Source organism: Papio anubis, chromosome 5 (genome assembly GCF_008728515.1).
Source record: "Papio anubis isolate 15944 chromosome 5, Panubis1.0, whole genome shotgun sequence".
Taxonomy (NCBI): domain Eukaryota; kingdom Metazoa; phylum Chordata; class Mammalia; order Primates; family Cercopithecidae; genus Papio; species Papio anubis.
Window position 1 is genome coordinate 34,644,113 of NC_044980.1, and position 25,908 is coordinate 34,670,020.

At 39.4% G+C, this 25,908-nt stretch overlaps 1 protein-coding gene and 1 long non-coding RNA gene across 2 annotated transcripts; one reads left to right on the forward strand and one right to left on the reverse strand.

The window, feature by feature from the left end:
• The first annotated feature begins 1,598 nt into the window (after nucleotides 1-1,598).
• Nucleotides 1,599-24,144, forward strand: IL7R (interleukin 7 receptor). Its single transcript, XM_003899574.5, has 8 exons — nucleotides 1,599-1,801; nucleotides 5,608-5,746; nucleotides 11,899-12,056; nucleotides 15,645-15,802; nucleotides 18,034-18,202; nucleotides 18,994-19,087; nucleotides 20,059-20,134; nucleotides 20,529-24,144. The coding sequence occupies exons 1-8, from the start codon at nucleotides 1,720-1,722 to the stop codon at nucleotides 21,030-21,032; spliced, it is 1,380 nt and encodes a 459-aa protein (XP_003899623.1). The 5' UTR covers nucleotides 1,599-1,719; the 3' UTR covers nucleotides 21,033-24,144.
• Nucleotides 5,511-15,530, reverse strand: LOC103885024. The gene is made up of 3 exons (XR_647903.4): nucleotides 15,272-15,530; nucleotides 8,352-8,428; nucleotides 5,511-5,816 (listed from the first exon to the last, which is right to left on the reverse strand). It is a non-coding gene; the product is annotated as an uncharacterized LOC103885024 (long non-coding RNA).
• Nucleotides 24,145-25,908: the final 1,764 nt, after the last annotated feature.

Here is a 25,908-nt window from a genome sequence, read left to right on the forward strand (position 1 = left end):
CGGGTGAGTCTGAGTTGTCTGTGCCATGGTCTCAGACTTCTGCCCTGTATACCTAGGCAGTAATATAGTTCATGTGTACTATATGTACCTGAAAAGTAGTGTGGCAATCAAATTTTCACAAATAGAATCCTGTTTTACATACACTAAGAAAGGACCAGCCGGGCGCGGTGGCTCAAGCCTGTAATCCCAGCACTTTGGGAGGCCGAGACGGGCGGATCACAAGGTCAGGAGATCGAGACCATCCTGGCTAACACGGTGAAACCCCGTCTCTACTAAAAAATACAAAAAACTAGCCGGGCGAGGTGGCGGGCGCCTGTAGTCCCAGCTACTCGGGAGGCTGAGGCAGGAGAATGGCGTGAACCCAGGAGGCGGAGCTTGCAGTGAGCTGAGATCCGGTCACTGCACTCCAGCCTGGGTGGCAGAGCGAGACTCCGTCTCAAAAAAAAAAATAAAATAAAAATAAAAATAAAAAAGAAAGGACCTACTTTATCCTTTAAACGAAAGGTCAGCAGACTTTTTCTACAAAGGGTCAGATAGTAAAGATTTTATACCTTTTGTACCATACAATCTCTAACCCATCTACTCAGCTCTGCCATTGTAGCATAAAAGCAGCTGTAGATGATACACAAATGGGTGAGGCTATATTCCAATGAAACATTATTTGCAAAAACAGGTGGTAGACTAAATTTGATCCCAAGGCTTACTTGGGGAAAAAAATGATCTTTTGAAAGAGAAAAAATAAATAAATAATTTTAAAAAAATTGGTCCCTAGGTCATAGTTTGCCAACTTCTGCCTTACATTAAACAAATAATTCTTGAATGTCTACTATGATGCATAAGATATGAGTAAATACCAGGGATACACAGAGAACAAAAGAGAAAAACTGCTATTCTTGTGAAACTTGGAAGTTGGAGGTAAGCTATTTAAAATAGACCTACGATAAAGTACTTCATATAGTGCAGAATGTTTCTTTAAAGCAAAACTCACTCCAAACAACCAATTGATTCACTTTGTAAGTTTGAGTTTTTGTCTTCAGATTCTTTTAAAGTGGGCCCTTAGGCACGGTGGCTCACACCTGTAATCCTAGCACTTTGGGAGACTGAGACAGGCAGATCACTTGAGGTCAGGAGTTCGAGACAAGCCGGCCAACATGGCGAAACCCCGTCTCCATTGAAAATCCAAAAATTAGCCCAGCATGATGGCATTTGCCTGTAGTCCCAGCTACTCAGGAGGCTGAGGCAGGAGAATTGCTTGAACCTGGGAGGTGGAGATTGCGGTGAGCCAAGATCATGCAGCTGTACCCCAGCCTGGGCAACAGAGCAAGACTCTGTCTCAAAAAAATAAAAATTAAAAAAATAAATAAAGTAGCCTCTAGCCTAAGATAGCTTGAGCCTAGGTGTGAATCTACTGCCTTACTTTAAAGTAAGCACAGTAAGTGTGGGGGCTGCAGGGAATATCCAGGAGGAACAATAATTTCAGAGGCTCTGTCTCTTCATGTCCTTTACCTCTGCTTACAGCAGCAATATTTTTACTCAGACTTCCTGTTTCTGGAACTTGCCTTCTTTTTTGCTGTGTTTATACTTCCCTTGTCTGTGGTTAGATAAGTATAAAGCCCTAGATCTAAGCTTCTCTGTCTTCCTCCCTCCCTCCCTTCCTCTTCCTCTCATTCATTTCATACACACTGGCTCACACATCTCTCTCTCTCTTTCTCTCTCAGAATGACAATTCTAGGTACAACTTTTGGCATGTTTTTTTCTTTACTTCAAGTCGTTTCTGGAGAAAGTGGCTATGCGCAAAATGGTGAGTCATTTCTTACTTTTCTTATGGATTTTGGATTATCTGTAGCATGGTTTCAGGCTACTCAGTTCCGTAACAGACCTGAGTCAGGCACTAGGTTGGAGTGGAGTTTGAGAATTTACTACATATTCAGTCATTTTTTTAGATGTTCTAACCACCATGACAGGGGGCAGGGGGTCAATACTATGGGTGGTTTATAAGACCTCAGAATTCTCAAGAAGGAATGCATTTCACTCCCAAGTGTAGGTCTTAAATGTTGAATGATTCCTCTGCTCTTACAAAAGGAACACTCATGTAGATGCTATGACTGTGCTTGTAGGAAAATGTCCAAAGTCATTTTACTTTGTCAGGAGATCAAATTGGATTCATTTTGTTTGACTTTTTAAGAAATCCTGAAAGCATAACTTTCAGGATGAGATAATGTCTAGAAGCCATCAATAGCTTTGTCTGCATTGACCAGTGCTGTATCCTCAACACCCAAATCAGTGGCTAGAATATAGTAGACATCCAATAACTTTTGAAAGTGTTTGCAAAGTACTTTAGTTTTGAGAGATTTATGTGAGATTTTAAGTAAAGAACTGACTAGAGAAACATCTAAATAAGTTTACTCATTGCAATACACTGAATTGCCTCTACACCAACAAATTGGCCATATGTAATGATTCTCTTTGGGATCTAAAAAACTTAGTACCGAGAAGCCAACTCTGCCCATATATAAACACATTGTAATTATAACAAAACTAGACAGAGGTGTCTAACAGCAGCAGGAGACATGTGGGAATTTAGACAATCAACTTGCTCCTGCAAATTAAGCCCTTTCACTTCAAGAGTTAAAGAGTATTTGCCTGTAGACAATATCAAACACATCAGCCTAATGACTCAGCTTATATATTTTGAGTCATGTAATTACGAAGGATGGAAATCCCTAGAATTTTCTCATTAAGGGAATTGTCAGAGAATTTGACATTTTTTACAGTGTATGACTCACTTTATGGGGGATGATCATTATTCTATGCTAAACATTGCCTTGGATTTCCACAAAGACTGATGTGTGGCAGGAAACATAAATCTTACTCTCTTTGGTGTCATCTATACTCACTATTTCACTATGGTGATCATACTATTTTTAAAATATATAAGAATTCTAGTTGAAAGCTGAGTTTTCACTTCAACTTTTTAAGTTTCAGATTTTTTAGAAGATGTATAATTACCCTATTCACATGATTACATCAAAATACTTCCCAGTTTGGGGTATAAGGAATTCACATTCAGTTGCTGCTTGTCGAAAGCTGTCAATTTTCTGATCATCACAAGGATGATCAAGAGAAGAAAGGTACACTTTTTAAAAATCCAAATCATTTACACTATTAATCAACTAACTCCATTTCAGTAGGAAGAAGACTTCTAAATGACACTGGCTTGCCTATGATACATATTCCACAAAATGTAAATTTTTATGGATAAATATGTCTAGATACCTATTTAAATATGAATAATATTAATTATTGCGCATTTAAAGAATAATAGATTAACTCATTATTCAAAAGCTCCATGTAATTTCAAAACCATAGTGATTATAACACCTTCAATTGACAAACTTTTTAAAGAGAAGCTCAAATGTTTCATGTACATTTTCAGAATTAGAATTCTTATTTTACCTTTTCATTACTTATTTCTCAGAAAATATTATACTCAGAGCTAATCTCTATTAAATCCTTACTGTGTTCTAAGCTGCCTCTTTGTATATATCCATCCAGTGATTGCTCATAGCATGAGTTTACATATTAGAACACATGTTTTAGAGAAGTTGCCTACCTGACAGAGGACCACAGGTAGACTATAGACAGAATTTAAATGCACATCTGTCCAGCTCTGACACCACAGGTCTTAACCACTGTGTACATTAACTACTCTTAGCCAAGAATTTTTCAGCTCATGTCATGCAGAATATTCTCTTTGTAAAATGCCATCACATTTTATAAGTCATTGAAGGGAATTTTTCTGGGTTACAAAGGAACTCTGCCCAGTAATATCTACTGAAAAGTCAGCGAGCTGCTTCCTAAAACACAGCCATTTTAGGTGCAGGAAACAGGGTATAAATGGCTCTTTGTATATTGTATGCTTTGTCAGACTGAGTGGAAGTGGGAGTCCTTTGTTTTGTGATGTGGGTGCCGGCATCTGCTAGAGTGTGCTGTCTCTATTGAACAATCGTGAAGACAAAGCTGGCCCACAGGATGTCTGAATCCAAATAATAATCTATGTTCTGTGTATAGGATTGGTGGAAGAGAAAATGTCAGGACAGTGTGAGGAGTGCCATGTAAAGTCAGAACCACTGCGTTTAGAAAGCTATCACTGCACAGGGAAGAAATCTAAGTCTACAAAATTAGTGGGCTGCCTCTCATTATTTCATGCTGTCATCAGAAGGAGGGCCATACCCTGCTGAAATTACATAAAGAGTTTTGCTGGTGGCAGAGCTGTGAGCAGGATGGATTCTGGGAATGGCCAGAAAGATAAATGCCTGTGGCTGTGAGCAGCGCCCACACCTATGGTCTAGCTAGGACTGTTTGAGATTTGTTGCTTTGACTGAACCAATCTGTCATTCAACTGGTTGGTCCATTCACAATTAGCTTTACTAACTTTCCCATTTTCCCTACTGAGTTATTTAAGTAAAGAAAGTGCTGTTCCAACAGCCCTTGGTCTCTGGGACACTCAACTGGGATTCGATTTTAGTATATTCTGTTTCCAGTGTAAAGCCTTGGAAGCATCTAATTTCTAGTACCAGTGAACCAAAAATACATGGACGCAGTCCTAGGCTCACACTTGAGCACTCTGAGAATGGCTTTGCTTGCTCTGGATTTTCTCAGGTCCCAGTGGTTGTGCACTTTCTGACATATTTATTCCAGCCTCACTTTGCTATCATGTAAAACATACATACAAAACGCAGATTTCATTATAGGGTCTACAACTCAGCTTAAGAAACCAAATACTATGTGTGACAGATTACACTTTCCAAAAGTAATAGCAAAAAAAAAAGAAAATTTTTGGTTCCCCACTTTCTTCCAGAATCCTGCTAGAATCTATAAGATACTGTGTCTATAGAAGAATCTATAAGAGCAGAAGCAGTATGTACAACATTCACAGGAAGTTTTACCAAATCTGAGTCCTGCCAGATCTAATTTTTTTCCTAACCACATTTGTCTCAGTCAGTAGCTTAAGACAATGGAGATAATCAGTGCCACTTTTAGTTGGGATGCCTTTTTAGGCAAGAGAAAGTGACCTCTTAAAAAAGCAAAATTCTGACTGCAAGATAGCTATCATTGTCCTTCATTTAAGAAAAAAAAGATACTAGGGAGGGAATAAATTATGATTTGTAATAAAGTCAAAAGTGAGATTAGGTAGCATGGGGATAATGGAAATAAAGTGTCTCTTCTTTGAAATGTAGGGACAATCAATATAACAAATGTAGTAGAAGAAACTCCAGTTTAAATACAGAAAAAAAAATGTGTTCAGTGCCTCTGGTTCTTTAACTCAGAAATATTTGGAGGTTACTTACTCATTATGATGGATTTTTTTTTTGTATTGGAAAACTCTGTTAGCATTGAGCATTTTTGTTTTTTGTTTTTTGTTGGTTGGTTGGTTTTGAAGCATTTTCCTTGTCTTCACCCTTGGGCTTTCCTTCTTTAGATAATACATAATCCATTACTACTGCATGTCTGCCACAGAGTCTGCTATTTTATTAAGGTCATGCCATATTTCAAAAGGATGCATTTATTTGTTTCATTAACAGCTGCATGTTTGTTCCTCCCCAGGAGACTTGGAAGATGCAGAACTGGATGACTACTCATTCTCATGCTATAGCCAGTTGGAAGTGAATGGATCCCAGCACTCACTGACCTGTGCTTTTGAGGACCCAGATGTCAACACCACCAATCTGGAATTTGAAATATGGTGAGGGATGGTGGTTTTAATTGTTGCTTAGGCATCCTCTGTCTCTCTTTTCATGTGCTGTTTTTAATAGCTGCAAAAGAAAGAATATGTGGCCTAATTAACAAATGTTAACATCTAAGGAATTCCCAACAGCCTCCTGAAACTGCTTGTCCTTCACCAAAAACACTCATGCAAAGCTCCTCTCATGGTCCAACTTTCAGATCCTGAGGCTCATTCAAATGACACTTTGGATCTTGGGGATCCCACATCCCTCCCAACTTCATGTCAGAATTTAAAACCTGCATCTCCTTCAACATGCCTCACCAAAAATCTGTTTGCCCAACATGAGACAATCCAGTGTCTTCAAGTTGCATCTGAGAGTTAAACTGCGTTGTTTCCAATCCCAATACCAGTGCTTACTAGCTTTTTGACCAAGAGAAAGTTATGTGATATATCTATGCCTCAGTTTCCTCACCTGTAAAATGAGATAACCTGCCTCACAGGAAGGTTGTGATGGTTAAATAGTTTCATCATGTAAATCATTCCAAATAGCCAGTGAATAACGAGTAATGGGAAAGCAACATTAAATTATAATTCTGTGAATGTTGACCTAACTTCTACCGTCTTGACACAATTTGACTTCAGATGATCCTCTCAATGTAAATTTTCCAAAAATCGACAGGAACAAGTTGGCATTTTTTTTCACAAGGTCTCACAGAAAAGGCAAAGAAAAAGAGTCTTTGATTTGAAAATTTACTGAAGGTCTCAGGGAACTTTATCTTCTCCTTCCAACATAAGTCATCTCTTGTTGCCAAGGGTTACTATCTCTGGTGATTTGAGACACTACTCTAACTTGAAATTCTGATGTGAGGCTATCTCCAAATTCGTATCCGAATGACCTAATTTTTACTTAGTGTCCTAGTGAGCAAAGTAAATCAAGATCCACCAGTAGTAATAGAAGGCTTCCTACATTCCGTAGACACTGAGACAATTCTCCACAGTCCATAGTCCAAACAAGCCCTGAATTCCTGTTTATGCTAATTTATGGGAGCTTCCTGCGTCTATTCATTGCAGCGCTTCCTGCTGCAGTCCTTAGATAAACACGCTCTTGGACTTGAGTAGTGTACTGTGTTCTCCGTCTGCCTCTGTTCACTTCCCTAACACATTTTCCAGGAATAAAATATGTCGAAAGAACCGGAACCAGTTCACTGTCCACAATCTAGGCTGGAAATGGATTGCACTAAAATAGCCGAACAACTCATTCAAACAATGCACTCATTTTCATGGGCAAATCACTCTCTCACACAGAGGTTTGACTTTGGCTTTTTGACTGGTGGGCTGAGTGTTCATCCTGGTTTCTCTCGGCCAAGCTGAGGTTGACCTTTCTGTTCACTTTCATTCACACCATATTTGACCACTTCCTTGCCCACTTGAACACACTTACCCTTTAACATGTCTTTTGATTTTTCCTGTCATATTGTAATTGTAATCTGTACAGAGCCTCCTCTATTTGGGTTTTCCAATTGGATTCAGGTATTTCAGTTGGAAAGGGACTGCCTTAAGAAATATTTTCAGCAGAAAATATAAGTATGAGCTCTTTAATAGATTAACTCCTGGAGTTCAGAGCCCTTAAAAGGATGCCCAGTTTCACAAGACAGCCATACAGTCATCCTTGATTGTCCATTGCTCATTAATTTCATTCTCAAAAACATGGGAATGAGCTGAGAATACCATTTTAGATACCCCTTAAATTCCCAACAGTGCCAGAAACTTGCTACAGGTTGGGGCCTGTAATTGGATATTTCACACATACTTTCCTTACAAATATATTCTATATTCAAGGATTGAACTAAAAGTTTTGTCCTAGCTTCTCTAAAACCCATGTTTACCTAAAATTCAGAAATGGGACCCCACTCCCAGTCTCCCCTTCTAGATTTATTTATCAAATCGTGACATTGCCATCTTCAGATCTTTCCACCTGATGTTCATCCTAAGCTTATTCCCTGGTATCTGTCTACCTTACCCAAAAATTCAGTTTTTATTTTTATCCTGTTCCAAATGGGAAAGCCCATCTACCCCAACAAGGAACACAACTCCCTGGTAACTTTGAAACACACACACATACACGCATACTCTTTAAAGCCTAAACAATTGCATACCCTAAAAGATAGCAGTTAACAAAACTAACGATTTGGGAGAACAGTTTTAAGGAATGTCCCCAAAGTAATCAATATGTTTTGCCAGTTAATTAACTTAACATTTCTTCACCAATCTCTAGTTTTCATGACTGTAGGAGCTTAACCAGTCACTCAGACCACAATAAACCAAAGGTGAAAGATTCTGTACCTAAAGCTGGGCCACTCTCCCCTGTGTTTAACCTCCTGGCCAGCTCACCCGAAGCTAGACAAACATGCTCCTCTTTTTCTGCTGAGTCCAGGAGCCGTTCTCGAAAGGACTCATTTGAGCACATTTAGAGAAGAGTGTACACACATCCAGTTCACCAAGGAAAACCAACACACATTGTGGGTTGTAGGTAGTAAAAGGCCTTCCTAGAACACACTCCTTAGGATTTAAACAAAATTACATCTGGTTAATGGAAAGAATTCTTTCATATACGCACACTTACCCAGAGGAACTTTTTTCTGCCCAGATCTTCACTTCCAATTTGACCCAGTTATGCCTCTTTAGAGTTATTTGGCTGAGCTTAAAGAGCACATAGGAAAAACAAATTGGTAACTGTGTTTATCACAGAAGAGGAAAATTAAATTTAGGGTTAGGAAAGGAAAATAACCCTAGGATTTTACTTTTATTCTATCTTTACAATGAGAATATATACCTTTGTTACTTCTTTAATTTTTACATTATTTTTTATTTTTGTTTACTTTCTTGTTTGATTACAATGGATTTTAGGGGTAAAATTTATGTGTGGTAAAATGCACAAAACTTTAGTGAATTTTGAGAAATGTCTAGGACATGTAGCCATTCCAACAGTAAAGATATAGAACTTTTTTTTTTCCCTAGAAGGACGCTTCATGTTCCCTTCCAGTCAATCTTCATATCCCAGGAGCAACCATAATTCTCAATTTTATTACCCTTTGGTTTTTGCCTGTTTCTGATAGTTCTTATTAATAGAATACTCTTTATTCTTTTCTGTCTTCTTTCATTTAACACAGTGTTTGTGAGAGTTAGCCATGTTGATGTCCATCTCATAGCTCATCTTTTCAATTGCTGAATAGTAATTCCACTGTATGAATATACCACAAATTTTTAATTCTTTCTCCTCTTTATGAATATTTGTGTTTTTTCAAGTTTGAGACTATTCTTTTTTAGGTTGCTGTTCACATTCTTGGACAAATCAGTTTGTGAATATGTATTTTCATTTCTCTGGGGTATAAAACCTCAGAATGGAATTGCTGTGTCATACAGTAAGAGGGTATCTAAGTTTATAGGAAACTGCCCAACAGTTTTTCAAAGTGGTTATACCATTCTACTCTCATCCCAGCAATGCATGAGAGCTACACATCATTTGCAACATTTGAGTTTGGGATAGTATCTCACTAGGCTTTTAATTTGTATTTCTCAAATAACAAATGTTGAACATCTTTTCATATACTTGGTCATTTGCATGTCTTCTTTGGGTTAGAATCTGTTAAAATCATTGAGTTATTTGTCCTTTTATTATTGCTGGATATGAGTTCTTTATATATTCTGTATACATTTCCTTTGTCAGATAGATGTATTGCATCTATTTTCTAGTCTGAAGTTTGCCATTTTATTTTCTTAACGGTGCATTTTAATAAACAAGAGTTTTTTTTGTCTTGATGGAGTCTAATATATCATTCATTTTCTTTTATATGTAGTGCTTTTTGTATCCTTGCTAAGATACCTTTGCCTACCCCAAAATTGGGAAGATATTTTCTTATGTTTCCTTTTAAATATTCTACAATTTTAGCCTTCATATTTAGGTTAATATCCGACATATAATTAACCCTATATAACTATGTGGAAGTAGGGTTTATATTTTCTATACATTTACTCAGCTGTTTCAAAGAAATTGGTTGAAAATGATGTGCTATGACTCCATTGAATTTATTGGGTGCCTGCATTTAAAAATCCATCAACATTATATGTGAGTCTATTTCTGAATTCTCTGTTCTTTCTATTGGTCAATTTATTTATCCTTATGCCAGTACTAAATTGTTTTGATTATTATAGCTTTATACTAAGTTTGAAGTCGGGTTTCTGAGGCTTCCATTTTCCAGTGTTGTTTTGGCTATCATGGGTTCCTTGTATTTCCACATAAATTTTAGAATCAGCTTGTCAATTTCTTAAAAAATTCTACTGAGATTTTGAGTAATATTATATAGGCCATTTTGGGGAAAATTTCATGTTATCAATATTGAATTAGTTAGTCCATAAACATAGCTCTCTATTTATTTAGATTTCTTTTAAAACCTGTCAACAATGTTTTGTCGTTTCTAGTGCAAAGACCTTGAACATCTTTTATTTCTAAATATTTTATGTATTTATTTATATCATAAATTGAAATATCATTTTTAAATTTTATTTTCTAATTGTTTGATGCTAGCCTATAGACATATAAACTTACTTTTGTATAATAGCCTTGATAACTCACTTTATTCATTTCTGTAGTTGTATTGAATATTCTTTACCATTTTCCACGTGAATAAACATGTTGTCTGCAAATGCTGGAAGTATTTTTTCCTTCTTTCCAATCTGGATACATTTTATTTGTTTCTCTTGCCTTATGCATTGGCTAAAACCTCTTGAACATCACTGAATAGAAATGGTGAAAGTGGATATCCCGTCATGTCCTGGTCTTAGGGAAACAATTCGTGTTCACAATTTCAGCATTAAATATGATATTAACTATAGGCTTTTGTAAATGCTCTCTATCGGGTTGAGGAAGTAACTTTCTATTTCTTATTTGCTGTGAGTTTTTAATATGAATAGATGCATTCATGTTACTAAGTTATGCTTTGAATGCATCAGTTGACTATAACCAGGTTATTTATGTCTTCTAGTCTATTAATGTGGCAAATTATACTGATTAATTTTTGAATGTTTAACCTGCTTTGGTTTCCTGAGATATGCCCTACTTTGTCATTATGTATTAAAATTAGTGTGTTAGTATTTTCTGGTAAAATTTTGCTTATACATTTTGAGGGATATTTGTCTATCAGCTTCTTTTCTGTAATATTTTGGCCAGGTTTGGGTACAAGGATTAAGCTAGCTTCAAAAAATAGATTGACAAGGGTCATTCCTCCTCTAGTTTCCAAAAGAATTTGTGTCAGATTGGCACTATTTCTTTCCTTATACATTTGATATAATTTACCAGAATATAACCATCAGGCATAGAGTTTTCTTTGTGGGAAAGTTTACTGATAATAAGTTTAATTTCTTTGAGAGAAATATAACTCTTGAAATATTCCATTTCTATGTGGGTCAGATTTACTAATTTGTGTTTATGAAAACATTTTCATTACATCTAAGTTATTATATACATTAAAATAACATTTAAAATTTCCTTATTGTACCTTTAACATCTGCATGTTCTATAGTGATATCTCCTCTTACATTCCACATATTAGTAATTTATATCTTTTGTTTTCTTAACCGGTCTTGTTAGGGTTTATCAGCCAAAATTACCTATGAAAATCCCTTACGTTACCCATTAAGTATATGTGATATTATGTATATAACCCTTTATACTATGTTATCATTTTCTTTAACTCATTTTTAATCAATATTTTTACGGCTCTTATTTCTCACATATATTCCTACGGAACAGCAAAAAAAAAAAAAAAAAAAAAAAAAAAAAGCAATTACCTTTTTACCTGAACAAAGCATTTGTGTTTCAATGATCAATTATAAAAAATACAGAAATTTCCTATAATTTTATAAACATGTTTTGACTATTTCAGGCTCAATTGCATCTAATTATAAGTAAATCATCACTAAGTATCATAGCAGCAGAAAGCCATATGATTTTAATTTATTATCTCTCATTCCTGAACATGCCTCCACTCACCCACCCACATACCTATGAACAGAGTTAAAGTCTAACATACATCAATGTGCGTATGATACTATTCCATTGTATACAGGAACTCCTACCTGAATCAAGACATATCCCCTTTTTATTCCTACAGTGGGGCCCTCGTGGAGGTAAAGTGCCTGAGTTTCAGGAAACTACAAGAGATATATTTCATTGAGACAAAGAAATTCTTACTGATTGGAAAGAGCAATATATGTGTGAAGGTTGGAGGAAAGAGTCTAACCTGCAAAAAAATAGACCTAACCACTATAGGTAAGAAGTTGTATATAAGGGTATGGTTGTCATTTTGGGGATACCTGAAAACACTGTGTCTGGACATTCTGTAGGTTAAAAGTAGACAAGTAGTGGAAACAATTGGCAATAGACAATAGCTAATTCCCTACTGCAAATTTTTTTAATAAATGAAAATTTTGAAATTTATACTTTCCTGCCATGAAAGAATTCTGAGAATCTTCAAACCCACCTGTGAAAGAGAGTGTTTGTGCAAATCTACATGAAGTGTCTAACTGGAGCTGGGTTTCTTGTCATCCATCCACAGGTGTCCTTTCCTTCCTTACCTGTTCTTTCTTTCCTCACCTGTCCTTCTCCTGAATTCCTTGTGGTATTCTCCCCAAATCCCCAAATAAGTTTAGCTAACTTGTCAAGTTATTTTTAAAAGTATATATGCCTTCTCTATTAGTCAGAGTTTTCTAGAAAAAAAAAGGGGAATCAATAGGAGAATAGATAGATAGATGATAGATAGATAGATAGATAGACAGACAGATAATTGACAGGAGAGATTTCTATTAAGAAACTGACTTTTGTAGTTGTGGGAACTGGCAATTGCAAAAATCCATAAGGCAAGCCAGTAGATTAGAAATGCAGGAAAGAGTGCAGTACTGAGTCTAAATTCCGCAGGGCAAGAAACTCAAGCAGATTTTCTGTATTGTACTCTTGAGACAGATTTCCTTCTTCTTCAAGGAACCTCAGTCTTTGCTCTAGAGGCCTTCTACTGATGGGGTGATGTCCACCACATCATGGAAGGCAATCTACTTTATTCAAAGTCTACTGATTTAAATGTTAACCATGTCTAAAAAAATACCTTTAGCATTCCCTATTCGCACCCACTACAGCACTCAAAAAGAAAATTAAAGGTAAGAGAGCAATACTCATTAAAGACAGGAAAGAGTGAGAAACCTAGCTCAGCTTTGTCTCAGTTTTGTTTCACTAAGATGGTAAAATAGAGAGTTAAAGCAGAAGTTCCATGTGTGAACAATTAACTTGTGAAAAAGCAAATGTAGTAGAAAAGAGACATTAGGCAGATGGCTGTGCATGTTGGCCACACAGAAGCAGTGTTGGCCATGACAAGTGTGGGTCCTGATTAGTGGCAAAGGACCAGGGATGACAACAACAGGGTATATCTGAGGTTATGAAAAAGTTGGGTTCTGATCATTTGGAGATGAGGCCTCTATGGATAGAGCACCATATCTAAAGTTTCACCATTTACATTGCAAATATACATTCACTTCTCTGAGAGTGAGCAGAGAAGGCAGAGGTTCTGGAGCATCAGGGGAGAGCCCATTCTTACAAAACTCCACACCAGCATGCAAGCATTTACATGCACATAAGCACTAACAACACACCAAGAGTGTCCAGGTGACACCTGCCACCTCCAAATCCCCATATCCCACATGCTTAATGCACTTACAGTCTCCATCCCCCAGAAGACTGTAAATCTGACATGCCTCATCCGAACGGCAATGGGGAGAGGTACAGTACACACACTGCTGATAGCACAGGTCCCTTTGGAAGGGGTGGTGTGAGTCCCTTCGGGCTATAGAAAGCACCCCTGGACAAGCAGGATGAGAGGTGGTGGAGGCATGTCTCACAGTAGCATCTCCTAGGTCCTAATGGGACACTTCATTAATGGAACTACCATTTAAGTGAATTTAAACTGGATGCTTCTGATTGAGCCCCAGAGCTAGTGCTCCCCTGCCACCACCTGCACCCTCACTTCCCCTTGTTTGGGTGTCTCCCAACCCAGTAAGGCTGAAAAGGGAAGCTTCCTGCCTTCCCACTTCTCTGGGCAGATTAGATTGATATGATTGTTCAGATTGTACAAGGATGTATTCCCTCTAAAATATTGCTTGACGAATGAGACCCTTTTTCTAATTTGCTCAAAGAAATCATTTGGGCTTGAGGCAGAACTGTCCAGAGGGCACCAGGACCAGCCATTGTGATATGTAACAAGGTAGAGAAACAAAAGCTAAATGAAGAAGAGTGAGCCTCAGAATCAAAGAAATGGATTTGAATCCCTTTAAACCATTTTACAGGGACCTGAACACAATTAACTTCTCTGAAATTCAGTTTCCTTATCAATATGCTGGTGATAAGTGACTGTTGTTTGAAGACAGCATAAGCAAAGCATGCAGTACTTAGGAGATGTGTTCTTCCTTTAATTCCTCTATTATTAAAAGATGGGCACGGGGCAGGGGCTTCAGCTCAGAAGGCCTTGTTGAGAATGGAATGGAGGGCAGGAACCGGGGAGAGGGGCAAAAGCATTGCCAGCATTCTCTGTTGGGCTGTTGTCCACCCACTGCCTTTCCTCCTGCTTCCCTCTAGGTCCAGGGCATCTTTCCTTTTGATAAACTTCCCTTTTATAACGGATCCAAGGGTGAAAAATGAAGTCACTGCTTTTTTTTCAGTACCTCGAAGGCAAAGCAGCAGAAACAGGCAGTCACCACTATGAACAAGTGACTACAACAAGAACTGGGCCAAACTCTGCGTTTTATTGGGCTGGCAGGCAGCTCTAAATCCCAGCTCACACTCTACTGAGTGAAAGTTTGATGAACCCACATCCTCTTGTGAACAACTGCGCCCGAGATCAGTCATGCAAAAAGTAGCACCCCCATCCCCAGACAGCTAACTTCCCAGGCTGTGATCAATGAGCAGCCAAGAGGCCAGGACAGGGAAGTCTCAGGACCTTTCTAGGAAATCAATACCTTTCTCTGGGTTTGTTCTACCTGAAGTAATACTGATCTCCCTCCAACAGCTTAGCATGTGTGGAGCATTTGATTCTAACAGCAACTCTGCAAGGCAGGAAGGCAGTAGGAGGAAGCCCAAGAGGAATTAAGACATTCCTTCAGCATTAAGTCAGTGAGACTGACAGAGGGGACCCCCTGAGGCCACTCTGGAAGGTCTTAGCCAGGGCCAGGATGCAGACCCTTCATGTCACTGTAGCTGAGATGAGGTGCAAGGTTCACAGCATATAACCTAATTTTATTACAAGAATGAAGACTCAGAGTTTAAATACTCCTGCTTTGGGGCTCATTAGTAACAAGTTCTCCAATATTCAAAAGCAAAGAGGATGTGTTTTAGTGTAAAATTAACACAAGCTGCTGTAACAAATAAGCCCCCAAACATATGATATCTCAAACACCGTAAGTTTATTTCTCACTCACATCAGAGTCAAAATGGATGTTTCTAACCTGCAACTGGGGCTTCTCCAAGCAGTATTCAGGGCACTTTCCATCCTGTGGCTCCACCGTCTGTAATGCAGGACTCCAAGTAGTGGAAGAGGGCACAGCCGAGGAGTCACATATGGGTGTGTGTCTGGGCCAGGATGGAAGTGGGTGTGCATTTCTTCTGCCCACCTCATTCACAAGGCCACACCCCACTGCAAGGGAGGCTGGAGAATGTGGACTGGATTTAAACCCAAGAAGAAGAAATGGTTTTCTGAATAGTTGGCCATTTACTGACACAAAAAGCATCAAAGTGATTTGCAGAGGGGATGAATTTTAAATACTATAATTATTTCCTTGGCTGCCCTTTAGACAGAATTTATTTCTTTTTCTTTTCCAGTTAAACCTGAGGCTCCTTTTGACCTAAGTGTCATCTATCGTGAAGGAGCCAATGACTTTGTGGTGACATTTAATACATCACACTTGCAAAAGAAGTATGTAAAAGTTTTAATGCACGATGTAGCTTACCGCCAGGAAAAGGATGAAAACAAATGGATGGTATGTAGTTCATCTACGTTAATAAAATAAAAACTTATTCATGTTTTCTATTTTGTTGGCCTACTGGTGCATTTCCCCTGGGAGGACCCAACAATTTTGCTTTCAAAACCTACCTTCTACTGAAAGAAGCTCCCAATATTGGCCCCACAAAAACCTGGATCTTCCCTGGTGCATACTCTTCTAGCTCTGGTTATTTTTTCTGCTCTAATTTTGGTCTTCAGAATGTTTCTACATTAGTGAGATGGATAACAATAAAGATTGAGGCCAAATTAATCCTCTGTATTCAGGGGCCTCAAAAAGTATCATGTTTAGTGCCGCTTTCATAGGCAAATCTGGCAAAAATGTTTATCTGGTTATGATCACCAAGTCATAGCCACATTCTGGCTTATGGGATTCATGGGACCAGCATGAGGTAAGGAAGAGAGGCATAATTTTTGTCTTTGCTTTGTTTTTATTTTAAAGCCCAAGGTCTTTGTTTTTGAAGTAACAGCTTAATTTTTCTTCATAATCAGGAGGGTTACTTAGATGCTCTCTTCATGATTTGTTGAGGTTGGAATGATTTGGCAGTCCCTGAAATTTATTTTGGGGAGGAGGTGGCAGAAGAGTGGAGTGTATCAGGTTATGAGATTTCTCTTAACCCACCAGCCTAACTTTTGTTCTTTCTGCACCTCAGAGACGAAGAGGAGAGATGATGATTTCTCTTTCTCAAGGCCTTCTTATTCTTGCTGTCCTCTTTTTTCCGGCCAAGATTGGCCTTGTTTGTTTGCAGTAAGATGCAAGATGCCACTTGCATAAATGTAACACCTGCCCCAAACCACCTGCTCCCTCCTTCTACTTACCCACCCCACCCTTGATCCTGCCATCTTTCATTATTCATCTGAAAATTGCACCAATAGAAAAGCAACTTAGTGGAGAAAGGAAGGATTATGAATAAATGCTTCCAGGACAATTAGTTAACTAAAAAAAAAAAAATTTTTTTTTTTTTTTGAGACAAAATCTTGCTCGGTCATCCAGGCTGGAGTGCAATGGCGCAATCTTGGCTCGTTGCAATCTCTGCCTCCCAGGTTCAAGCAATTCTCTTGTCTCAGCCTCCCAAGTACCTGGGATTACAGGCACCCACCATCATGACTGGCTAATTTTTGTATTTTTGTAGAGCTGGGGTTTCACCATGTTGGCCAGACTGGTCTTGAACTCCTCACTTCAGGTGATCCACCCACCTTGGCCTCCCAAAGTGCTGGGGATTACAGGCATAAGCCGCCACGCCAGCCAAAATTTTTTTTAATTAAAAAAAATTATGATAAATGCTTAGCTGCCTTCATATAATAACAAAATAACAGATGATTTAAGGAAATTATATAAAAGTGAAACTCTAAACAAACTAGAAAAAATATAGCCAAATGTTTACATAATCTTGACATGAAGAAGAACATTCTAAGCATCAAAGCTGTAGAAGGAAGGAAAGGATTGAGACATGTGACTACATAAAATGTAGAGGCTTATATATGTCAACACACATAATAATCAAAAATCAAAAATGCAAATTTAAAAGTAGGCTTAAATTGCCACATAAACAGCTGATAGATGGTTAGTATCATTAATAGATAACAAACTCTTATAATTCATTTAAAAAATCACAATAGAAAAAGGAGCAAAAAATTTGGGAAAAATCTCATGAAATATGGAATAAATTCAATAAATACATGAAATGAACTAATTATCAAATAAATACAGATATAATAACAATGGACTACTTTTTATCTATCAAATTTATAGAGTTTTTTTATCTTAAAGTTAATACACTGTGTGGGGGAGGCTTTTGTCTCTATATCACTATTCACAATGTAAAATGGCATCTTTCTGGAGAGAAATGATTCTTGCTCACTAACCTAACCTAACCTTTCTTCTCCCTTTCATATGTGAAAGCATAGAGAGAAAAGAAGAAGATATTGAAGTGTGGAAAGGGAGAGCCTGGGCAGTGCCTAACTCACCTGAATAAGACCCATCATTTCACTCTCCTCCTAGACCACTCACAACATCCTTTATAAGCTCAGATTCTGTCCCTAATTTTGCTGTTGACTCCTTTACATATCAGAGCTCCTTATTCTAACAAATATGAGACAACCTTGAGAGAATGCTTATGGGACTAAAGGAATCCCACTTGAAATGATGTGGGAGATTTAGACAACACCTCTTTTCCCATCCTAAGAATGTAACTGCCCTCTACTCTCTAGCATGTGAATTTATCCAGCACAAAGCTGACACTCCTGCAGAGAAACCTCCAACCTGAAGCAATGTATGAGATTAAAGTTCGATCCATCCCTGATCACTATTTTAAAGGCTTCTGGAGTGAATGGAGTCCAAGTTACTACTTCAGAACTCCAGAGATCAACAATAGCCCGGGTAAGGAATGGTGGTAGAGTTTTTGTTCCCCCAGAGTGCTTTGCATGTCCAAGTGTGGGAGCAAGTGAGAGGAAGATTGTTGAAACTAACCTGCAAAATAGGACACCCCTGGAGGACATTCTTACACTTTGTTTGGAGAATGACTTGCCTGCTGTCTTTGCCCCTTTTGTAAAGAACAAGGAAGCAGAGGGAGCGGGGTCCTTATTACCTGAGAATTAGTACAGGCCGTCTGTGTTCCTGGAAGCTGCCATACATTTTGAACAAAATCCCCACGCACTACCTCCAGTTAACCAATCTAGCCTGGGACCCCAATGGTTGCAGTCTTTAAGGCCCCTCTAAGAAGCACCTTTATTGGTGTCAGGTATGTGGACAGGTGTGGCTGTCCTTTTCCAGAAGGATGAAGATGTCCTTGGGACTGGAACTGAGAATGCCTAGGAACTGAGACATCCCCTCCCTAGAATTTGCAACAGGGGTGAACATCTCTTTCATCATCTCCTGCTCTGGCTTCTTTCCATTGGTAGAAAGTTAAGAAGGGAAGAGAACATTGGTACCTTTGATGCTAGATCACGTTTACATTTCAAGTGGCAGATGCTCTAGGCCTGGTCACCCAAGTCAATGCCTTTTAAACCAAACTCCCTCTATAAAGCTGTCACATCTTTCTGTTAACTCAAAAGCAACTTTCAGGAAGTAGTAAGTCGGCCCACATTACTAAGTAAATGCAAAGCATCCTGAGACCCTACCCCCACTGCATGGCTACTGAATGCTCACTACGATCTATTCTTGCTTTCCAGGGGAGATGGATCCTATCTTACTAACCATCAGCATTTTGAGTTTTTTCTCTGTGGCTCTGTTGGTCATCTTGGCCTGTGTGTTATGGAAAAAAAGGTGACCTTCTTCAACTAATAAAAAGGGTGATTGTGTGGGATCACAGACAGTCAGAGCTTGAGTCCCATTTATTGATGAGAAAACCACAAAGGGGATTAAGGCATTTCACAAATTTAGTGCCCAATATCCCTACCTATCCTCAGTGAATTTCCACAGTTAATTTCATAAGAGGCAAAAATTTATAAACTGGACATTAGGCAAACCCTGTCCCCAAAGTAAGAATTCTGTAATGCAATGTTTCCCAAGCTTTTCTTCCAGTATCTCCTAAAGGTTGCAGAAGCCATCATTCATGGCAAATGCACAATGCACTTGAAGTCTTGACTTTAAACATATAAATTCATGGGATTTTGTATTCTAATCCATGCTAAGGCTATGTTTGTTTCATCATAAAAATGATGTTTTAAACAGGCACTTGTTAAGTTACTTACTATACTAGGAGAATGCCCTTGGCAGAAGGCTATATATTCCCAGGATTACAAATACCTTAATTTGAAAAGTACTGCCTTGAAAGTACTAAGTAATTTCCCTGGGTAACTTGAAAAATATTCCCCCACTTCCACCAAAATCAGCTGCCAGAGTTGCTGTCAGTAAAGGGAAGGAATAAAAAGACAACACTTAAATTGGAAGTAAACAACGGGGTCGAATTGTACTTCCATAGCTCCACCAAAACTACCTCCTTGCAAGCCTTGGTGTTCCTTCCCTCTAGGGCTTTTTCCCAGAGGTATATTATTGTCATGTCTTATTCATGGAATGGATTGATAGCAGTGGTCTCTGGTCCAACCCCTCCTTGAATTGATAGGGCACCGAGGCCCACAGAAAACCAGTCCCTTGACCATGGTCACCCACCTAATTGTGATAGAGCCAAGACTAGAAATCTGTTCTTCTGATTCCAGGCTTAGAGTAAGTGGGAAGACTCAGTGTGCCTGTGCCCTCTGCCATTCACTTCATCTATCAATGTTCTCTGATTTCAGAATTAAGCCTATTGTATGGCCCAGTCTCCCTGATCATAAGAAGACTCTGGAACATCTTTGTAAGAAACCAAGAAAGGTGAGTGCTTTTGGTGCTTAAAAAGTATTGTGTTGGCAACATCCCGGTGGCCAAGAATGATATTCCAGGACAAGGAACAGTTGAACCTCACCTTTTGGTATTTGATGCATCCTGTAACTAGGGTCCCTCCTAAGACCCTAGCTGCAGTAGGGAACTGAAATAAGATACACATCTCAGAACTTCTGGGCTCCCTGGGGCTGGAGGTCACACCAGTGGTCACTTCAAGTCTTGAAGTGTCTCAGAAGCTCCAGAAGCAAAGAGTCCATTGAGGAATATGCAGGCAATTCTGTGACATTCCCTGTCAGAAAACTCTTTAGACCTACTCTGGAACTAAACATTTGGTGGTGTGTCTCTCTGGTGCCATCTTAATGCCTTTTCTGCTTTTTCCATGCAGAATTTAAATGTGAGTTTCAATCCTGAAAGTTTCCTGGACTGCCAGATTCATAGGGTGGATGACATTCAAGCTAGAGATGAAGTGGAAGGTTTTCTGCAAGATATGTTTCCTCAGCAACTAGAAGAATCTAAGAAGCAGAGGCTTGGAGGGGATGTGCAGAGCCCCAGCTGCCCATCTGAGGATGTGGTCATCACCCCAGAAAGTTTTGAAAGAGATTCATCCCTCAGATGCCTGGCTGGGAATGTCAGTGCATGTGATGCCCCTATACTCTCCTCTTCCAGGTCCCTAGACTGCAGGGAGAGTGGCAAGAATGGGCTTCATGTGTACCAGGACCTCCTGCTTAGCCTTGGGACTACAAACAGCACCCTGCCCCCTCCATTTTCTCTCCAATCCGGAATCCTGACATTGAACCCAGTTGCTCAAGGGCAGCCCATTCTTACTTCGCTGGGATCAAATCAAGAAGAAGCGTATGTCACCATGTCCAGCTTCTACCAAAACCAGTGAAGTGTAAGAAACCCAGACTGAACTTACCGTGAGCGACAAAGATGATTTAAAGGGGAAGCCTAGAGTTCCTACTCTCCCTCACAGCAAAGATAAGACAAAATTAGCAAAACCCCACTACACAGTCTGCAGGATTCTGAAGCATTGCTTTGACCACTCTTCCTGAGTTCAGTGGCACTCAACATGAGGCAAGAGCATCCTGCTTCTACCATGTGGATTTGGTCACAAGGTTTAAGGTGACTAAATGATTCAGCTGTTTTTTTTTTTTAAGAGGAAATAATGAAAGAGTAAAGAAAATGAATGAGGAGTGAGGAAGGCAGGAAGAGAGCATGAGGGAAAAGAAAGAAAGGAAAATAAAAAATTATAGTTGCCATTATTAGGATTTAATATATATCCAGCGCTTTGCAAGTGCTCTGTGCACCTTGTCTCACTCCATCCTGACAATAATACTGGGAGGTGTGTGCAATTACTATGACTACTCACTTTTTATAGATCATTAAGTTCAGAACTAAGGAGTTAAGTAACTTGTCCAAGTTGTTCACACAGTGAAGGGTGGGGCCAAGATATGATGGCTGGGAGTCTAATTGCAGTTCCCTGAGCCATGTGCCTTTCTGTTCACTGAGGAATGCCCCATTCTTGAGTGCCAGGTCTCACTAGTAACAGGGTGTGCTTAGATAATTTATGATCCAAACTGAGTCACTTTGGAAAGTGAAAGGGGAACTTACATATAATCCCTCCAGGACAATGAGCAGAAACTAGGACTGCCCCCAGACAAGTGTGAACATACATATGGTCGCTTAAATTAAAATGATTATAAGAAAGAAAGAGGGGGAGAAATGGTCTTGTGGATGTAAAGTCCCATGACCAGCCATGTCAAGAGAAGGTAAAGAAGGCAAGAAAAAGCCATGAAGCCCATTTGATTTCATTTTTCTGAAAATAAGCTCAAGAGGGAATAAATTAGAAACTCACAATTTCTCCTGTTTGTTACCAAGACTGTGATTCTTTTGCTGCTACCACCCAACCACATCCATCCATGATCTCAGAGGAACATGTCGCTGACCCTGGACACGGGTACGTTTGATGAGTGAGAGGAGGCATGACCCCTCCCACGTGTATAGACACTACCCCAACCTAAATTCATCCCCAAATTGTCCCAAGTTCTCCAACAATAGATGCTGCCACAAACTTCAGGGAAAAAGAGTCACAAGTACATGCAATGAGTGAACTGACTGTGGCTACATTCTTGAAGATACACGGAAGAGACATATTAATGCTTGATATTTATCATCTTACCTTTCTTGGTCTAGATTGACTTACAATGACTAGCTCAAAGTCAAGGCAACTCAGTAATGTCAGCTCAGGGAAGTGCAGCAAACCCCTCTCCCACAGACCTCCAAACCCTGGCTGTTCACAGAACCACAAAGGGCAGATGCTGCACAGAAAACTAGAGAAGGGGTCATAGGTTTAGGGTTTTGTTTGAGATTTGTTGTTATTTTTTTCTGTTTTGAATTTTCTTCTTTGTTCTGTTTTTACTTTATTTAGGGGGACTAGGTGTTTCTGATATTTTAGTTTTCTTGTTTGTTTTGTTTTGTGTTGTCTGTGAATGGGGTTTTAACTGCGGATGAATGGACCTTATCTGTTGGCTTAAAGGACTGGTAAAATCAGACCATCTTATTCTTCAGGTGAATGTTTTACTTTCTGAAGTGCCCTCCTCTGCACCAGCAGTAATAAATACAATGCCATAATCCCTTAGGTTTGCCTAGTGCTTTTACAATTTTCAAAGCACTTCCATAAGCATTCCTTCCACCTCCTTGGTAGACATTTATGGAAAGCCTGCTACGTGTCAATCATAGTGTTAGGCACAGGGGACCTAAAGACAAACAAAAGGATGGCATTCTGCCTCATAAATTACAAAACCTAATGAAAATGACAACTTGGTAAACAAATTATTGTTATATTATAAAATACTATAAAAGAGGCATATTGAAAGTGCCCTGTTGGAGACAGGGCAAATGCCACAAAAGCGATGTAAATTTCCATGGAGGAAAAGTAGAATCTGCCTAGTTTGTAGGCAGCAGAAGACATTTTTCATCAGTGGGCAGGTGTTCCTTTTGTAGAAATGGGAGTCAAATCTCAAATAGGAGGCTCCACAAAATCTCATGCCAAACCTAGGTCTCTGATTCCTTATTCACAGAGGTTCTTTGAAGTATTTATTGTTACTTTCTTTGACTTATGGGAAAATTGGGACACAAGAAGACAGGTAAACTACCCAACCTCACACGTTAAGTCAGAACTGGGAGCCGTAATTTTGTATCCTTGGTATAAATAGACAATCTCTCGAAGAAATGAAGAGATGACCATAGAGAAACGTCGAGATATCTCCAGCTCTAAAATCCTTTGTCTCAATGTTGTTTGGCATATGTTTCATTGGAATTTAGTGTCTGAGCATCTGTCTGTTACTGCAGTATTTAAAATGCATGTGCTGTAATCATATAATCATAACTGCTGTTAATTCTTGATTACATACCTAGGGACAATGTGTAATGTAAGATTACTAATTGATTTTGCCCAATCTCCTTTCAGATTTTATTAAGAAAAAAAATAAACCTCCTGATCAGAGACAATGTATTAATCAGAAGTGTAAACTGCCAGTTCTACATAACATGAAATGAAAAGACAACTAATTTGGTCCAACAACCATGTCTGGGTCTAGGGCACCCTGGCTTATTCGGCTGATTTCCTACCAGCCTTTGCCTCTTCCTTCAGACAGTGGTTTCCATGGGAATTTGCTTCAGAAAAGCCAAGTATGGGCTGTTTCAGAGGTGCATACCTGTGTTTTCTTAGCTCTTCTAGAGGGGCTACAAGACTTGGAACGGGTCAGGAAGAATATGTGGTAGAGCTCCTGGAAATGATGCAGATCAGGAGGCATTTTTGTCAGCTCCATGGTTTATTGTTGGGATTATTCTTTAAAATACCCATTGTTCACTACAGTGAAGATCTCTGATTTGACCATGTATTATCCACATGCATTACAAACATTTCGCAGAGCTGCTTACTATATAAGTGTACAATGTATGTAACTGTCTCATATTTAATTAAATGCTATGGAACTCTTTGTGGCTGTGTCTGTCTTCTCTGGAAACTGTGGCTAGAGGGATTCCCAGAATGGACCACACGTCTCTTCAGCCCCTGAAAACTCACCTCCCCATGTCCATGGAAAAAACTGTCTTCCACAAAACCAGTCCCTGGTCCCAAAAAGGTTGAGAACCACTGCACTAGAAGGCAGCCTGCTAGTAGTTAAGTCTCAATGTGTCAATGTATTTAACAGAGAGAACAGAGTGTTGCTTCACTCAACAGGTGGTTCAACGGAAGCCCTGCGTGGACACCTATTTCACTTGGTATACCTAGTCCCTACAGTCTGCAGAGTAGTGGCTGGAGATTAGGCTTGGAAGAATTGGTGGGGGCCAATGATTAAGCATTTGGCATGGCAGCCTAAGAAGTTGTCATCTATTCTGCAGAAAATAGAGGTGCTTGGCAGGATTTTAATCAGGAATGTGATGTGAAATATACATTTTCTGTGCAGGTTTTAGGAAGGAATTTTAATTCAGTAGGATATAAATATAAAGTAATTCTGACATTTCTTTAATTACTCATCTCCAAAGATGCTCCATCGAACATCCGTGTCTGAAGTAGATTACTTTAAGTGACCAAAGCTTAATTCATCTAGTTTTAAGATGCAGTCTTACATTCTTTTCTTCTTCTTTTTTTTTTTTTTTTTTTTTTTGAGACCAAGTCTCTCTCTGTCGCCCAGGCTAGAGTGTGCAGTGGCATGATCTCGGCTCACTGCAAGCTCTGTCTCCCGGGTTCACACCATTCTCCTCCCTCAGTCTCCCAAATAGCTGGGAGTACGGGTGCCTGCCACCATGCCCGGATAATTTTTTGTATTTTTAGTAGAGACAGGATTTCACCGTGTTAGCCAGGATGGTCTCTATCTCCTAACCTCATGATCCACTGCCTTGGCCTCCCAAAGTGCTGGGATTACAGACATGAGCCACCGCATCCGGCCACGCAGTCTTATATTCTAATTAAAGCCACACACATCCTATCATAGGCTTGTGGTGAGGGGAACTTGGAAAGAAAGGAAGATAATAGCTTTTGTTCTCTTGAGTCCTCCCCCTTCTTGGCCTCTTCCTCCTCCCTTCTTCCTCCTCTTTCCCTTTCCCCTCCTCCCTCCTACTTTTCTTGTTCTTGTTCTTCCTCTTCCTCCTTCTTTCTTTTTCTAACAGCTTAAAACACCACACATTTCCTATCTCACAACCTCTGTGGGTCAGAAGTCTGGGCATGGCTTAGTTGAGTCCTCAGCAAGGCTGCAATCAAAATGCTGGCCCTCGCTTGCTTCTCTTTGGGAGGCTCCATTGGCAATGGGTCCATTTCCAAAGTTACTTAGGTTATGGCAGAATTTATTTTCTTGTGCTTATAAAACTGAGCGCTGCAGCTTCCTGATAGCTCACTCTCGGCTCCTAAAGTTCACCCACAGCCTCTTGTCGTATGACCCTCTTCATAAGCTTTTTTTTTTTTTTTTTGACAGAGTCTTGTTCTGTTGCCCAGGCTGCTGGAGTGCAGTGGCACGATCTTGGCTCCCTGCAACCTCTGCCTCCCAGATTCAAGAGATTCTCCTGCCTCAGCCTCCTGAGTAGCTGGAATGACAGGTACACGCCACCATGCCTGGCTAATTTTTGTATTTTTTGTAGTAGAGATGGGGTTTCGCCATGTTGGTCAAGCTGGTCTCAAACTCCTGACCTCAGGTGATCCACCCACCTTGGCCTCCCAAAGTGCTGGGATTACAGGTGTGAGCCACCGTGCCTGACCCATAAACTTT

What these genes read in the sequence shown, in the direction of transcription:
- IL7R (XM_003899574.5), top strand. Translation starts at nt 1,720, where the DNA reads ATGACAATTCTAGGTACAACTTTTGGCATGTTTTTTTCTTTACTTCAA. An exon ending in AATAGACCTAACCACTATAG is followed by an intron (nt 12,057 to 15,644) that starts GTAAGAAGTTGT and finishes TTTCTTTTCCAG; the next exon opens with TTAAACCTGAGGCTCCTTTT. An exon ending in TGTGTGTTATGGAAAAAAAG is followed by an intron (nt 19,088 to 20,058) that starts GTGACCTTCTTC and finishes CTCTGATTTCAG; the next exon opens with AATTAAGCCTATTGTATGGC.